The 15,761-nt window shown below is 42.9% G+C and overlaps 1 protein-coding gene across 1 annotated transcript in view; it reads right to left on the reverse strand.

Annotated features, from left to right (window-relative positions):
* PRPS2 (phosphoribosyl pyrophosphate synthetase 2) overlaps nucleotides 1-15,761 on the reverse strand; it is an 80,807-nt gene that overhangs the window by 11,485 nt on the left and 53,561 nt on the right. The window contains exon 3 of the mRNA XM_073664697.1: nucleotides 2,467-2,565. Coding sequence (XP_073520798.1) covers nucleotides 2,467-2,565 — 99 coding nt within the window. The remainder of the gene's footprint in view (nucleotides 1-2,466; nucleotides 2,566-15,761) is intronic.

Below are 15,761 nucleotides of genomic sequence, written 5' to 3' on the forward strand. Positions count from 1 at the left end.
AAATTAAATACAGCTCTTTTAGTGTCCTGACCTCTAGCAACATACATATTGAACTTGCTGTGATGTTATAATCTATATATTACTACAATCACTGAAAAGACGGTGCAACGTATGTTCACTTCTATCAAAACTGGATTTAGGAACTAAATCTTTCCCAAAATTCAAGTGAAATCTGATGTGTGAACATTCTTTATACCATCCTGGCAAAGGGTGAGAATGTTTCACAGAGCAATTCAAGCAAAGTTTTTCCTGTAGATAATACACTGCTCAAAAAAATAAAGGGAACACTTAAACAACAGAATATAGTAAATCAAACTTCTGTGCAATCAAACTGTACACTTAGGAAGCAACACTGATTGACAATCAATTTCACATGCTGTTGTGCAAATGGAATAGACAATAGATGGAAATTATTGGCAAATATCAAGACACACTCAATAAAGGAGTGGTTCTGCAGGTGGGGACCACAGACCACATCTCAGTACCAATGCTTTCTGGCTGATGTTTTGGTCACTTTTGAATGCTGGTTGTGCTTTCACACTTGTGGTAGCATGAGACGGACTCTACAACCCACAGAAGTTGCTCAGATAGTGCAGCTCATCCAGGATGGCACATCAATGCGAGCTGTGGCAAGAAGGTTTGCTGTGTCTGTCAGCGTAGTGTCCAGAGGCTGGAGGCGCTACCAGGAGACAGGCCAGTACACCAGGAGACGTGGAGGGGGTCGTAGGAGGGCAACAACCGAGCAGCAGGACCGCTACCTCTGCCTTTGTGCAAGGAGGAACAGGAGGGGCACTACCAGGGCCCTGCAAAATGACCTCCAGCAGACCACAAATGTGCAAGTGTCTGCACAAACGGTTAGAAACCGACTCCATGAGGGTGGTATGAGGGCCCCGACGTCCACAGATGGGGGTTGTGCTCACAGCCCAACACCGTGCAGGAAGCTTGGCATTTGCCACAGAACACCAGGATTGGCAAAGTCGCCACTGGTGCCCTGTGCTCTTCACAGATGAAAGCAGGTTCACACTGAGCACATGTGACAGACGTAACAGTCTGGAGACGCCGTGGAGAGCGATCTGCTGCCTGCAACATCTTCAGCATAACCGGTTTGGCAGTGGGTCAGTAATGGTGTGGGGCGGCATTTCTTTGGAGGGCCGCACAGCCCTCCATGTGCTCGCCAGAGGTAGCCTGACTGCCATTAGGTACCGAGATGAGATCCTCAGACCCCTTGTGAGACCATATGCTGGTGCAGTTGGCCCTGGGTTCCTCCTAATGCAGGACAATGCCAGACCTCATGTGGCTGGAGTGTGTCAGCAGTTCCTGCTAGATGAAGGCATTGAAGCTATGGACTGGCCCGCCCGTTCCCCAGACCTGAATCTGATGGAGCGAGACATGATGTCCCAGATGTGCTCAATGCACCAACGTCACGTTGTACCACAGACTGTCCAGGAATTGGCGGATGCTTTAGTCGAGGTCTGGGAGGAGATCCCACAGGAGACCATCCGCAACCTCATCAGGAGCATGCCCAGGTGTTGTAGGGAGGTCATACAGGCACATGGAGCCCACACACAATACTGAGCCTCATTTTGACTTGTTGGATCAGCCTGTAGTGTGTTTTTCCACTTTAATTATGGGGGCGACTCCAAATCCAGGCCTCAATTGGTTAATAAATTTGATTTCCATTGATGATTTTTGTGTGATTTTGTTGTCAGCACATTCAACTTTGTACAGAACAAAGTATTCAATGAGAATATTTCATTCATTCAGATCTAGGATGTGTTATTTGAGTGTTCCCTTTATTTTTTTGAGCGGTGTACATAAACTGTAAGATTATATGTATGTCCGCTTGTTCAAAGCAAAGATCTAAGAGACCCAAAACTCTGAAGAATTCTTCTTCACCATAATGGAAATTGGAGATTTTTTTCCACATGTACTGGGAGATGTGCGCTGCGAAGCTTCTGATGTCTAAGCAGCTTCTGTTCATTATAAAAGGAATTTTCAAATGAAATGAGCTCACATGTGAGAATAAAATGTAAACGCCAGCCTTAAAAAGAGCGATCTGTGAAGGTTCTACATTTAGGTCTTACTACAGAGTGTGACAAATATGCAGACATAAGAGGGCTACAAAGAGACTTTACAACTTGTCTTACATCAGCGCTTTTCTATCTCTACGTCTGGTCACATGTCCCTGTCACTTCTACTTGCTCTGGTGGGCACACCGCAGGAAGTGTCTTCTTTTAGATACTCATCACAGCCATCTGCTATCTCCAGGAACCACACAGGAGGAGCAGGGTGGGGACTGCACACGATTTAGGTTTCCGGTAGTTTTCTACCTACTGTACATTTTCTTGTAGGTTCAAATAATCAATGTAGCAGCAAAACCAAAACGTACAGGCCCATATTACTCTGTTCACAAAAATCTGCAGCAAGAAGAAAAGGAGCTGCTACCTTTATTTCTATAGTATATACCTGTATCTGAGAGGCATGGAGATCCATGGTGATGATGTGATCAGCTCCAGCAACAGAAAGCATGTTTGCCACCAGCTTGGCAGAGATCGGGGCACGGCTCTGTTGGAATAAAGACACAGGAGATGAACAATGTGACAAAGTAACCAATGCTTACATCCAGGTGACCATGCCAATGCCATCGTGGCTTTTAGATATCCATTCTAATGTACATGGATACAGTACTATGTGTGTACTGAAAATGCAATGTTCAATCTGCAAACGTTGTAACTACCGTAAGAAAACCTTCGTATGGCAAAGTGCGCCACAGTGCTACATACAGAGACAGTCCTGACAATCAGGATCCATCACTTGCCATAAATAGGTCTTATCCTGGTGTAAAAGCTGCTGTTCTATTGAATAGGACTTTCTTTTTTGGTCATGCGCCTCTCCATTCCTGAGATATGGCTGCCTCTTTTCTGTATGTAAATTTAGTCTCGTTATCGAACTGGGCATAACCCCTCAGACCACTCCTATGGAGAAGTTATCCATGCCCACTTGGCTAAGAAGACTAGATGTATATTCAGAGAAGAGGGGGAAATGTTTTCAGGAATAGAAATACACATAACCTAAAGAAAAACGCCAGATTCAGGATAACAGCAATAGTTACACTAGGTAAAAAAAAGAAGAAAGGCTCATCATTTATGGCAAGTGTCAGGTTCTCTTTAATTGAGGGAAAACTGCTAAATTTGCAAAACAGAGATAAGCCTTTATTATGGGCAGCACGGTGGCTCAGTGGTTAGCACTGCAGTCTTACAGCGCTGGGGTCCTGGGTCAAATCCCACCAAGGACAACATCTGCAAGGAGTTTGTATGTTCTCCCCGTGTTTGCGTGGGTTTCCTCCGGGTTCTCCGGTTTCCTCCCACACTCCAAAAGACATACTGATAGGGTATTTAGATTGTGAGTCCCAATGGGGACAGTGTCGATATTGTCTGTGAATTGCCGTGGAATTAATGGCGCTATACGAGTAAAAAAAAAAAAAAAAAGCGGTCAAAAATGAACACGTCCCTGCAAAATGTAGATACTTACAAATCCCATTCACTACAAGGTGCAGCTGTCTGCTGCAGTAAAGACAGCAGCCAGAATGGGGAAAGACTAAATTACTTACCGGTAATGGGATTTTCCAGAGCCCGTGACAGCACCACATGAGAGAGGGGATCTGCCCATCAAGGACAGGAACCTACTGAACTAAAAGGGTGGAACCTCTACCCCACAATAATTGGGCTACAGAGCATGAAAGGACCTTCAATACAGTTATAAGCACATACCTTCACCAGACCATAAGCAGCAAACACCATCTAGACTATACACCTAGAATTTGATTAGTGCACACCCATATCAGTGATGGGGGGGAATATAAGGGTGATGTCATGAATATCGGTAAGTAATTTAGTCTTTTCCTTTCCCCACGACAGCACCACACAAGAGATTTACAGAGAAAAATCCACCAGCGCCTGTAGAACCATGCTCCCAAAGAGCAGCAGAAGAGATCAGATAAAGCCTATAGTGTTTATAGAAGGTTGAAGGAGAGAACCATGTTGCCGCCTTACATATCTGGTCGATAGACACTTCGGTCTTTCTCTGCCCAGGAAGTCATGACAGCTCGAACAGAATGAGCTTATATGTCCTCTATGACTGAAGTACCACTAGAGGAGTAGGCCAACTTAGTGGCTTCCCTAAACCATCTAGCTAGGGTACCTCTCGAGACATTTAGGCCTTTCCTAGGGCCCTGGAAAGAAAAACAACTGGCTCTTCTCTCCATGATTTTGTAACAGATATGTAATTTATTAAAGACCTCCTGACATCCAGGGTGTGAATTTTTTCCTCCTTTGGGTTCCTAGGATTAGTGCAAAAGGAGGGAAGAATAATCCCGACTCCTATGGAATTTCGTGGCTACTTTTAGAAGGTAGGCTGGATCTAATCTTCAAATAACTAATATTCCAAAATCTGGGTAAAGGGAGTATTAACTGATAAGGCCTGGATATTACTGACTCTGCGGGCTGAAGACACGGTGCTACCAAATTCACAGTCTTCAAGTTCAGATTTTTAACAGATGAGACCTCTGACAGTTTAAAGTGGGAGTTGGTTAACTCCCCCAGCACTAGGTTCAGATTCCAAGGTGGAATCTTTGAATTAGGGATTGGTCTTGGCATGCTTTAACCACTTTGCACCAGAGCCTGTTTTTGCCTTCATGACCGGGCCAATTTTTTCAATTCTGACCACTGTCAGTTTATGAAGTAATTACTCCGGAACGCTTCAACGGATCCCCCTGATTCTGAGTCTGTTTTTTCGTGACATAATGTACTTCATGATAGTGGTAAAATTTCTTCGATATCACTTGTGTTTATTTGTGAAAAAATCGGAAATTTGGCGAAAATTTTGAAAATTTTGCAATTTTCAAACTTTGAATTTTCATGCCCTTAAATCAGAGAGATATGTCACACAAAATAGTTAATAAATAACATTTCCCACATGTCTACTTTACATCAGCACAATTTTGGAACCAATTTTTTTTTTTTGTTAGGGAGCTATAAGGGTTAAAAGTTGACCAGTGATTTCTCATTTTTCCAACAAAATTTACAAAAACATTTTTTTAGGGACCACATCATATTTGAAGTCACTTTGAGGGGTCTTTATGACAGAAAATACCCAAAAGTGACACCATTCTAAAAACTGCACCCCTCAAGGTGCTCAAAACCACATTCAAGAACTTTATTAACCCTTCAGGTGCTTCACAGGAATTTTTGGAATGTGGAAGAAAAAAATGAACATTTAACTTTTTTCACAAAAATGTTACTTTAGACCCATTTTTTTTTTATTTTCACAGGGGTAACAGGAAAAAATGGACCCCAAAATTTTTTGTGCAATTTCTCTTGAGCACGCGGATACCCCATATGTAAGGGAAAACCACTGTTTGGGCGCACTGCAGGGTTCAGAAGGGAAGGAGCGCCATTAGACTTTTTGAATGTAAAATTTGTTTGAATAATTAGCGGACGCCATGTTGCATTTGGGGAGCCCCTCATGTGCCTAAACAGTGGAAACCCCCCCACAAGTGCCACCATTTTGGAAACTAGAACCCTTAGGGAACTTATCTAGATGTGTGGTGAGCACCTTGCACCCCCAGCTGCTTCACAGAAGTTTATAATATTGAGCCATAAAAATAAAATTTTCACATTTTTCCCATAAAAAATGTTTTTCATTCCCTAATTTTGCATTATCATAAGGGTAACAGGATAAATTGCACCATGAAATTTGTTGTGCAATTTCTCCCGAGTACGCCGATACCCCATATGTGGGGGAAAACCACTGCTTTGGCGTACGGCAGGGTTCGGAAGAGAAAGGAGCGCTATGTTGGCTGGCATAGGTTGCAGACACCATGTCACATTTGAAGAGTCGCTGACATGCGAAACAGCAGAAACCCCCACAAGTGACCCCATTTTGTAAACTACACCTCTCAAGGAATTCATCTAGGGAAGTAGTGAGTATTTTTTAATTTTTAAATTTATACCATTGGGCAGTGAAAAAAGCATAATTATATTTTTACCACAAAAAAATGTTTTACCCTCAGATTTTACATTTTCACACAGGGCAATGGGTAAAAATGGTGCCAAAATGTGTCACACAATTTCTTCTAAAAGTGGCAATACCCCATATGTGGCTGTATCGTACCGCTCAGCCATACGGCGAGATCTGGGGGGGACGGAGCGCTATTTGACAATTGGAGAACAAATTATTGTAGAATAGGCATTTGGATTTGGGAGCACAAAATTTTCTGAATTTCTTTTGGGGGGCAAGGGCCATTTCACTTTTCCAGAGCCTTTCTGCTACGAGTAACTTGGAAGTCCCTTATATTTTTAACAGATGACGGACCTGAGTGGGGACTAGCTTTTTTTTGAGGACCGAGTTGAAGCTTTTATTGGGAACATTTTACGTAACATTTATCCGGCGCTCTAGGCTGAGCACTTACATCGGGGTTTCCATCTAAATTTCCAAGTGATGTAATTCAGATGAAACCCCTGCGGGATCCATTCACTGTAATGAGGCAGCAGAGTTACTCTGGACTCCGTCTGGCCTCTGTTTAGCGGTGTCCTTTTTTTCTGAAGTGCACAAAACTGTGGCCAACCGCACTTTTATGCACGCTTAAAACAAATGACACCGTGGGATCACAGGCCAGACGGCATCCACAGTAGCCTATATCTGCCTCATTACAGGGAATCTTCAGTCATGGGTTCCGTCTGAATCACGTATTTCAGAGATTTACACGGAAACTCTGGTGTAAGTGCTCAGCGCAGAGCGCAGGATAAACGTGGGCAGAGCCTTACTGCGATCTTTAGGAGACATAATAAACAAAATCAGTAGCAGGTGAAGAATTGGTTTTATTTATTTTTTACGCCGTTCCTCGTGTGATATAACTGATTAGATGACTTTATTCTTCGGGTCAGTGCGATTACAGAGATACTAGATTTATATCTGGTTTTTATGACTGACAGCTGTCACACACTAAGACGCCTTTTTTTTGCAAAATCTAGTTTTTGCATCGCCATATTTTGAGAGCTATAATTTTTCCATATTTCGGCCGACCGTCATGTGACTGCTTGTTTTTTGCGGGACGAGTTGACATTTTTATTGGTACCATTTTTGGGTACGTGACATTTTTTGATCGCTTTCTATTCCGTTTTTTGGGAGGTAAAATTAACAAAAACCAACAATTCAGGAATTGTTCTTTGAGGGTTTTTTTTATGCCGTTCGGCGTGTGGTAAAAGTGATCAGGCAGCGTTATTCTTCGGGTCAGTACGTTTACAGCGATACTACACTTACTGTATATTTTTTTATGTTTTGGCGCTTTTACACAATAAAACAATTTTGTAGAAAAAATATTTTTTTTTGCATTGCTTTATTCTGAGCACTATAACTTTTTTATTTTTCGGCTGATAGAGCTGTATGGCGGCTTTTTTTGCGGAACAAGATGACGTTTTCAGCGGTACCATTTTTATTTCCATTTTGCTTTTTGATCGCATTTTTTTCCACTTTTTGTTTGGCAATATGATGAAAAAGCATATTTTTTTGCTCATTTTTTTATTTATTTTTATTACGGTGTGCACAGAAGGAGTTAATTAGTGTGACAGTTTTATAGATTGGGTTGTTTCAGACGCGACGATACCAAATATGCGTACTTTTTTTGTTTTGCATAAATATACGGATTTATTGGTTTAATATTTTATTTATGTATTTTTATTTATTTTGTGATTTTTTTTTTTAACATTTTTACTTAGTCCCTGTATGGGACATTAATTTTTATTTTTCTGATCACTGATCTCATGTAATGTAATAGACATGTATTACATTACATGAGATCTTTGCTGACTGTTTCACAGTCTGTGTGTCCAGCCAGGCTTCAGCTGCAGGCTGAGCCTGGCAGGACACCATATATGGCAGATCTGGAGGCGGTCATGTGACCTCCAGCTGCCATAGCAACGCCAGGTCCTGGAAGGTATCAGGGCTCCGTCGGGGAGCTAAGTAAGACGACCCCCTCTCCTCTGTCTATCTTCTATATGCCGCGATCACTATAGATCGCGGCATATAGAACATAGCAAAGGGTTAACATCATTGGGACCTGATCCAATCAGGTCCCGATGATGTCCCCTGTCAGAGCTAACGCTCTGCACCGGAATCGTAGCGCTTGCAGGACCCCCAGGGTCCTGAGCGCTGCGAGACCACCCACCGTTTTTAAACGTCGGCGCTGCACAGAGCCCAGCATGCGCCGAAGTTTATCTACAGTGGGCCGTCGCGAAGCGGTTAATAAATCTACTTATCAATCTGTTGCCAGCTAAGTTGCAGTTACACAACACCTCTAAGGCCAACATCTGCTCTTTAAGAGTGCTAGTGGATATCCCAAGCTGGAATCTCCTCACCCAGTCTTTACCTCCCCCAACTAGTTAGCCATATGGTAGAACCTGGAAAAAGTTTCTATGTGCCCACGATGCAGAAATGCTCCGGATTTTTTCCTGGGCGTTTCTGCATCTCCCTGGCAGAAAAAACGCATGAGGATTGTACATGCGTTTTTCCTGCCAGTGACATGCGGATGTGAAGCGTTCTTCACATGCATTTCCGCATGCGGGTTGACAAGCGCTTTCCAAGCGATTTTAGCATCACTTGGAAAGTGCTTGACAACTTGGTCACACTATATAAATCCATGCAAACGGCATGGATTTATATAGTGTGACCCCAAAGTATGGTAAAAAATAAATCTATACTTACCTTCTGATGGCCCCCGCAGTCTTTATTCGCTCCGTCCTGGCTTGCCGGCAGCTCGCGGTACACTACACTGAAGGACCTGCCGTCAAATGACAGCGCAGGTCCTTCAGTCCACCGTGATCTGCCGGCAAGCGAAGACAAGCACACCGGGGGCCATCAGAAGGTAAGTATAATATTTTATTTAATTCTTTTTTTTTTTTTTTTTTTTTTTTACAGGTTCTATGGTACCCGGGTCCGGAGGAGAGTCTCCTCTGCTCCAGACCCAGGTACCATCCGCACATTGAAACGCATGGAATCCGCATGTACAGATGCAGTGATGCGGATTCCAATCCATGCGTTCCAATGCAAGTCAATGGAGGCGAAAATGCAGCACTTCCGCAAAATAATTGGTAGTGCTGCGTTTTTTTCCGCAATGATAACCCGCAGCGGAAATTTCCGCAGCATGTGCATAGCACATGCGGATTATCATTGGGGAACATGGCAGGCCTTCTACCATGCGTTTTTTAAGCATTTCTGCAGCGCTTTTGCCGCTGCGGCAACGCTTAAAAAACGCATCGTGGGCACACAGCCTAAATCTTTGTTATTGGTTTCCTGTTCTTAAGTAAAATGGATACTAAACTTGGAGAAGACCCTCTCTGAATTAACAGTGACCTTTCAAATTCCAGGCTGTCAAGTGAAGCCCAGTTACTTGTGGATGCCAGACAGGACCTTGGATGAGTAGATCCGGGATCGCTAGCAAGATCCATGGATCGGTGACAGACATCAACCTCATTCATGAAAACAATTGTCTTTTGGGCCAAAATGGGGCTATTAGGATTATTCTCGCCCGAACTTTCGTAGTACTGTTGGAATTAACATTGCTGGTGGAGAAGCATGGACTAGATTGAAGATCCATGCAATCTGGAAGGAATCTACTACATGAGTATTTTCCCTGTGATTTAATCAGAATTGTATCTTCCTGTGTCATCTGTTTGTGAACAGGTCTATACTCTGAAAACCCCATATGGGCAGCACGGTGGCTCAGTGGTTAGCACTGTTGCTGTGCAGAGCTGGGGTCCTGGGTTCAAATCCCACCAAGGACAAGATCTGCAGGGAGTTTGTATGTTCTTCTCCAAATACTCTGGTTTCCTCCCACATGCCAAAGATACACTGCTAAGGAATTTAGATTGTGAGCCCCAAATGGGTACAGTGATGATAATGTATGCAAAGCGCTGTGAAATAATTGCCACTGCTGATTCTTCATAACCAGTGTCAGAACCCCATTTAAATGAGGGACCAGTCAAACAGCTTCTCCTTCCATGTGGACGCCTCCCCCGGACCCCCCATAAGTTAATTTACTACTTTCGGATCAGAAATCACCAACACGCCTATCCCAGCGCGCCCCGCACATGCACAGACTTGGGACGATGCAGCGGCCGGCCGGCCGGCAGGCACATAGAAGGTCTCAGCTGCTCACTTCTGCACACCACACAAGCCCCCCACCCCACCCCACTGGACCTGTGGCAGTAACTCCAGGACCTGACACCGGCGCTACAGAGCCTTTCTTCCAGGTGCCCGGGCCAGGCCTGGGTAAGCTTTTCTTCCATCTTCTACACCAAATCTTCAGATCTATGTTCCCCTCAAAGACAGGAAACCAACTGATGCGAGGGTGAGGTTCCACCATTTTTATTCAGTAGTTTCCTGTCCTTGAGGGCAGATCCCCTCTCTTGTGTAGCTCTGTGATGGATTTAGCCTAAAGCCCAATGTTAAGGTACATTCTTCTAGTGAGGGGTGCATGTGCTGGTTACTGGGTCGCACATGACAAAAGCAGAGCAGGTTTCACAACTATACATCAGTGTAATATGAGAACAGGACAAATTTGTACGTGCAATATTTTCCATGCTTGAGGAAAGACAGTATAAGAGGTTTGCAACAGGTCCTGTAACATGGCCACACACACACACCATGGAGAAAGCTGGAATTAACTTATGGTAAAGAGCTATTAATAAAGGGTTTGTCTGGGCAAAATAAACATTTGGCCAGTGACTTGGTATATTAAAAAGTAATTATCCAGAGCAAGTCGCTATGTGGTCTGGGTTTACACCAGAAGGGAACTGCTAAAGCAGCAGCAGGACCACTGCGGCTTGTGATTGGCTGCCATAGTCAGGTTACTTCATTAGCATGTCATCACATAACCGCAGCAACCAATCACAGGCTGCAGCGGTCCTGCTATTACCAGGGCTGTGGAGTCTGTAAGACAAACCTCCAACTCCTTAATTTCCTTGACTCCCAACTCAGACTCCAATTCCACAGCCCTGCCCCACTACTGAGCAGGTACATGAAGTGCAGCACAGATTCATCTCAACTAAAAGCCGAGATCCTTAGATCAGGAACAGAACAGACATTTATAGGACATTTCATAACTTTCCCAAATTCTTATGAAAACATTTACAGCACATCCAGCATTGTACTACTGAACCAATTCATTATATATTTTAGGAGTCTGCGTCGGTCCATTTTATACAGACTCCACAGCCCTGGCTTTTATATGACGCAGCAGCCTGTGCTGGATCCAGGTAACTGCCGATAGGCAAGTGTTCCTTTTTTCTTTTTTAAATATACCAAGCTAGCGGTAAAACTTTTTTTTATTTTGCCCGGGCTACCCCTATAAGTGTGCGAACTCCAACAATCAAATTAAATACGCAGCTTTGTTGTTATACACTGCCATCTGCTGGGAGAACTGTGCACAATTCGGTAATTAAATCCCAATTTTTGCTATCTATTCTTCCTACTAACAACAGCTGCATAGAAAATGCTGATGAAAAGTGAAGCTCTTACACGTGAGATGGGGATACTGTGGCTTGGTTCAGTATTAAAATAAGCTATGTTTTAATATAATTTATTGCTCTTAACCCTACAGATCAGAGCCAACTTTGAAAGTGAATGCCCACCCTTGAATATCATTTTTTTAAAAACCCTAAATAGATACAATATATAGTTATATTCTACAGAGCTCAGTTTTCCTGATGCGGATATTCGGAGGTTTGGGCAGCCAGGGCTCCAACTATGCAGGATAAATGCTCATGCCCCATCATAAACTCTACAATCATATGGCAAACTATTTGGAAAAGCTTGATCCTCTTTAAATGTGATATTTTTTTCCATATCACAGATTAACAAACACATTAGAAGCCAAAATAATTGTTAATATTTTGATTTTCCAACATAAAATTCAGCTTCAGAGAGAATTTCCCTAACGATTTTTATCACATAAACATTCTTGCCATTGGAGGAAGTCACTGACAATACACAGCTAGTCAGTGTGCCTTTCATGGGAAAGTTTACACAAATTTCATCTTTATCACATTGTATGTAAACCAAAGTATTCGGCAGATGTGTCTGCAACACTGCAAACACCTGTGAAATCGGCAATGGTTTGAGGAGCATGGGAGTTTCCTGGAAATTCTACAGCTGTAGACTGCTAGAAAACAATCCCGCAGCCTGAGAATGAGCTGCAGACAGTTTTCTCTACGCTTAGGGTTGTTAAAACATTTCTGAAACACCAGTACGAAAACAATATTTACCTTTGTTAAAAAAAAGACCTTGAAAATGTCTATCTGGCTTTCCTTATCAGCAGTAAAAGACTTGGGCAAATACTACTAATATTGTCAGTAAACATCTCATAAGCAAAAAATGCTGACATTGAAGATATTTTAAAATAGTGTCAAGTATTTCTGAATTTAGGACTGATTTTATGTGTGACCAGAAAAGACAGCTTTGAAGATAACCTTTCACCAAATGTTTCATGTTGAACTGGGCACGCGATGTAATAGTGGTAATATATGTACACAAACAAAAAAAAACAACTTATTTTGCCTCTGTTCCAGAGCAATAAAAGTATTTGGCATTTAATGAGTTAAACTATCAATTCCAAGCAGATGTAATTAGGTAGTTTTCACTGGGGGTGTGTATTTCTCCCTGTAGGACGCTGACCAATCGTTAGCAGGCAGCAACACAGCAGAAAAAGAACACGCCCCCAGAAGAGCTTAGGCTACAACAGGGGTCCTCAAACTTTTTAAACAAGGGGCCAGTTCACTGTCCCTCAGACCATTGGAGGGCCGGAATATAATTAAAAAAAAAAAAAAACTATGAACAAATTCCTATGCACACTGCACATATCTTATTTTGAAGTAAAAAAACAATACAGGAACAAATACAATATTTAAAATGAAGAACAAGTAAAGTTAAATCAACCGGTATTTCAATAGGCAGCATAGGTCCCCAATAGGCAGGTAAATGTCCCCAATAGGCAGGTAAATGTCCCCAATAGACAGTATAGGTCCTCAATGGGGAGGTAAATGTCCCCAATAGGCAGCATAGGTCCTCAATGGGCAGATAAATGTCCCCAATAGGCAGGCTGTTTCCCCCTTATAATGCCCCATGCAGGCTGTTCCCGCCCCTTATAATGCCCCATGCAGGATGTCACCCCCCCCATATAATGCCCCATGCAGGATGTCCCTTTCTCCCACCATATAATGCCCCATGCAAGATATCACTCCCCTGTCTTTAGAATGCCCCATGCAGGATGTCACCCACCCATATAATGCCCCATTCAGGATGTCACCCCCCCCCCCCATACAATGCCCCATGCTGAATGTCACTCCCCCATATAATTCCCCATGCAGGATATCACTCCCCTGTCTTTATAATGCCCCATTCAGGATGTCACCCCCCATATAATGCCTCATGCTGGATATCACTCCCCTGTCGTTATAATGCCCCATTCAGGATGTCACCCGCCCATATAATGCCCCATGCAGGATATCACTCCCCTGTCGTTATAATGCCCCATGCAGGATATCACTCCCCTGTCGTTATAATGCACCATGCAGGATATATCACCCCCTCTCTTTATAATGCCCCATGCAGGATGTCACTCCCCCATATAATGCCCCATGCAGAATGTCACCCCTAATATTATGCCCCATGCCTCCATACATTAAAAAAAAAAAAAAAAAAAAAACCTCATTTCTCACCTGCTGCCGCTGCTCTGGTCCGGACTCCAGCGTCGCCGGCGTCTTCCCGCTCTGCGCTGCCTGTGACGGCTCAGGGGAGGGCGCGGTGGAAAGACGTCACCGCACCCTCTGACCTGAGAGGTCACAGGGAGCGCAGAGCGGGAAGACAGCGGATCTGCAGAGGCACGGGGAGAGGTAAGTATCTGGCTGCCGGGGCCCTGAGCAAGCGGGGGGAAGGGCGGGCGCTGACACCGCTCTCCTCTGCCCACAGCCCGGCAGGCCGGATAAAAATCCTCCGCGGGCCACATGTGGCCCACGGGCCGTAGTTTGAGGACCCCTGGGCTACAAGATGCAAGGATTCAGCTTTAAACTCTTGGTCTAACCTCCTGCATAAGTCAGTGTGGGTGGGGGAACGGCAAAAAAATATATATATATAAAATTTTCAAATCACCCGTTTTCCTCCATTAAAAATAAAATTGCAAAAAATACATGTGGTATCTCCGCCTTCAGAAAAGTCCAATCAAAATATAAAAAATAACCCGATCAGTAAACACAAAAAAAAAATTCAAGAACGCCAAATTACTTTTATTTGGTAGCTGCAATATCACAAAAATGCTGTAATAAGCAATCAAAACGCGACATCTATTCCACAATGGCATCAATAAAAACAACATATCTCCCTGCAAGAAATAAGCCCTCACACAGCTCCATTGACCGAAAAAGGAAAATGTTATGGGTCTCAGAAAATGGCGATAACCCTCCCAATTTTTTTTTTTAAACTTGTTTATTTTCACCACTAAAATAAAAAAAACTGGACAGGTTTGTTATCATAATTGTACTAATGAGCAGAATCATAGCGTGGGGCCATTTTTACAACAAAATGTACGCCATAACAATAATTCTCATTAAATTATGTCAGAATTGCGTTTTTTCACAAGTTCTCCTGATTTGGACTTTTTTTTCCTGTTTTCCAGTAATCTATATGGTAATATGAATGGTATCATTCAAAAGTACAACTAGTCCTGCAAAAAACAAGCCCTCATATGTCTGTGGACAGAAAAAGGGAGGAAAAATGAGAAACCAAGAAACGCAAACTAAAATTGGCCACATTGTGAAGTGTTTAAGCAAAATTGATTTAAATGAGATTGTCATCCTTATGACTAATGAAGGGGAAACTGTCTAACATGTACAGCTAATTGCCCCACAATTATCATTCTGCATGCGCCACTATGGTGCAGACAATCAGTGGTGTGGGCAGGGTTATACAGAGCTCAGCAGTCAGAGAACTAATAGATCTGCAGCAGATTAAACACGGATGTTTATCAAAATTGCAGTAAGACAACCATTAAGTGATACATCACTGGAATCAGGGTCTCTGCCACTATATTATGCTGCTCTCTGATGCGGGAGCAAAATCTGGTGACAGATTCCCTTCAAGACCGTGCATAATTTGCAACAAATAAAACCTCAACAAAAACAGTTACATTAGACGCAATATCAACCCAGGAGACAACATAGATTAGGCATTTAAGTAGTAATTTAACCTTAGAAAATTTTCATAGATCCCAGAGGAAACCAGTGTGAGATATGGGAATAAGCAATCCTTAACGACAGGTAGTAAGTGTAATGGAAAGCTTGTCGAATCCATTTCTCAAGAGCTCATTTCAACGCACTGTCATTTATGAATGACTAACCGGCCAAGGGACTGAAATATTTAAAACTACCCCACAATAATAATGTACCTTACTTTACTCCACAGAGGTAGAAAAGGGTCAGTTATGGACAAAAATGAATGCCAACATCAATTGTTTTGGAATAAAAATCTATGATCAACAAAATGATAGAAGTAAGGCTCTGAAATCAGTGTCAGACTGGGGTGCCAAGGGCACAGCAGTAACCAACTCCAGGGTCCCACTTTTCAACTATATGCAAATGTGACATTATCCTCAATCACAAATTTATATAACAATGAACTGGGTAGATTATTACATGACTAGGATGCTGCCTTTG

This window comes from Phyllobates terribilis, unplaced genomic scaffold (genome assembly GCF_046119375.1).
Source record: "Phyllobates terribilis strain yellow unplaced genomic scaffold, ASM4611937v1 Scaffold_2__4_contigs__length_985480577, whole genome shotgun sequence".
Taxonomy (NCBI): domain Eukaryota; kingdom Metazoa; phylum Chordata; class Amphibia; order Anura; family Dendrobatidae; genus Phyllobates; species Phyllobates terribilis.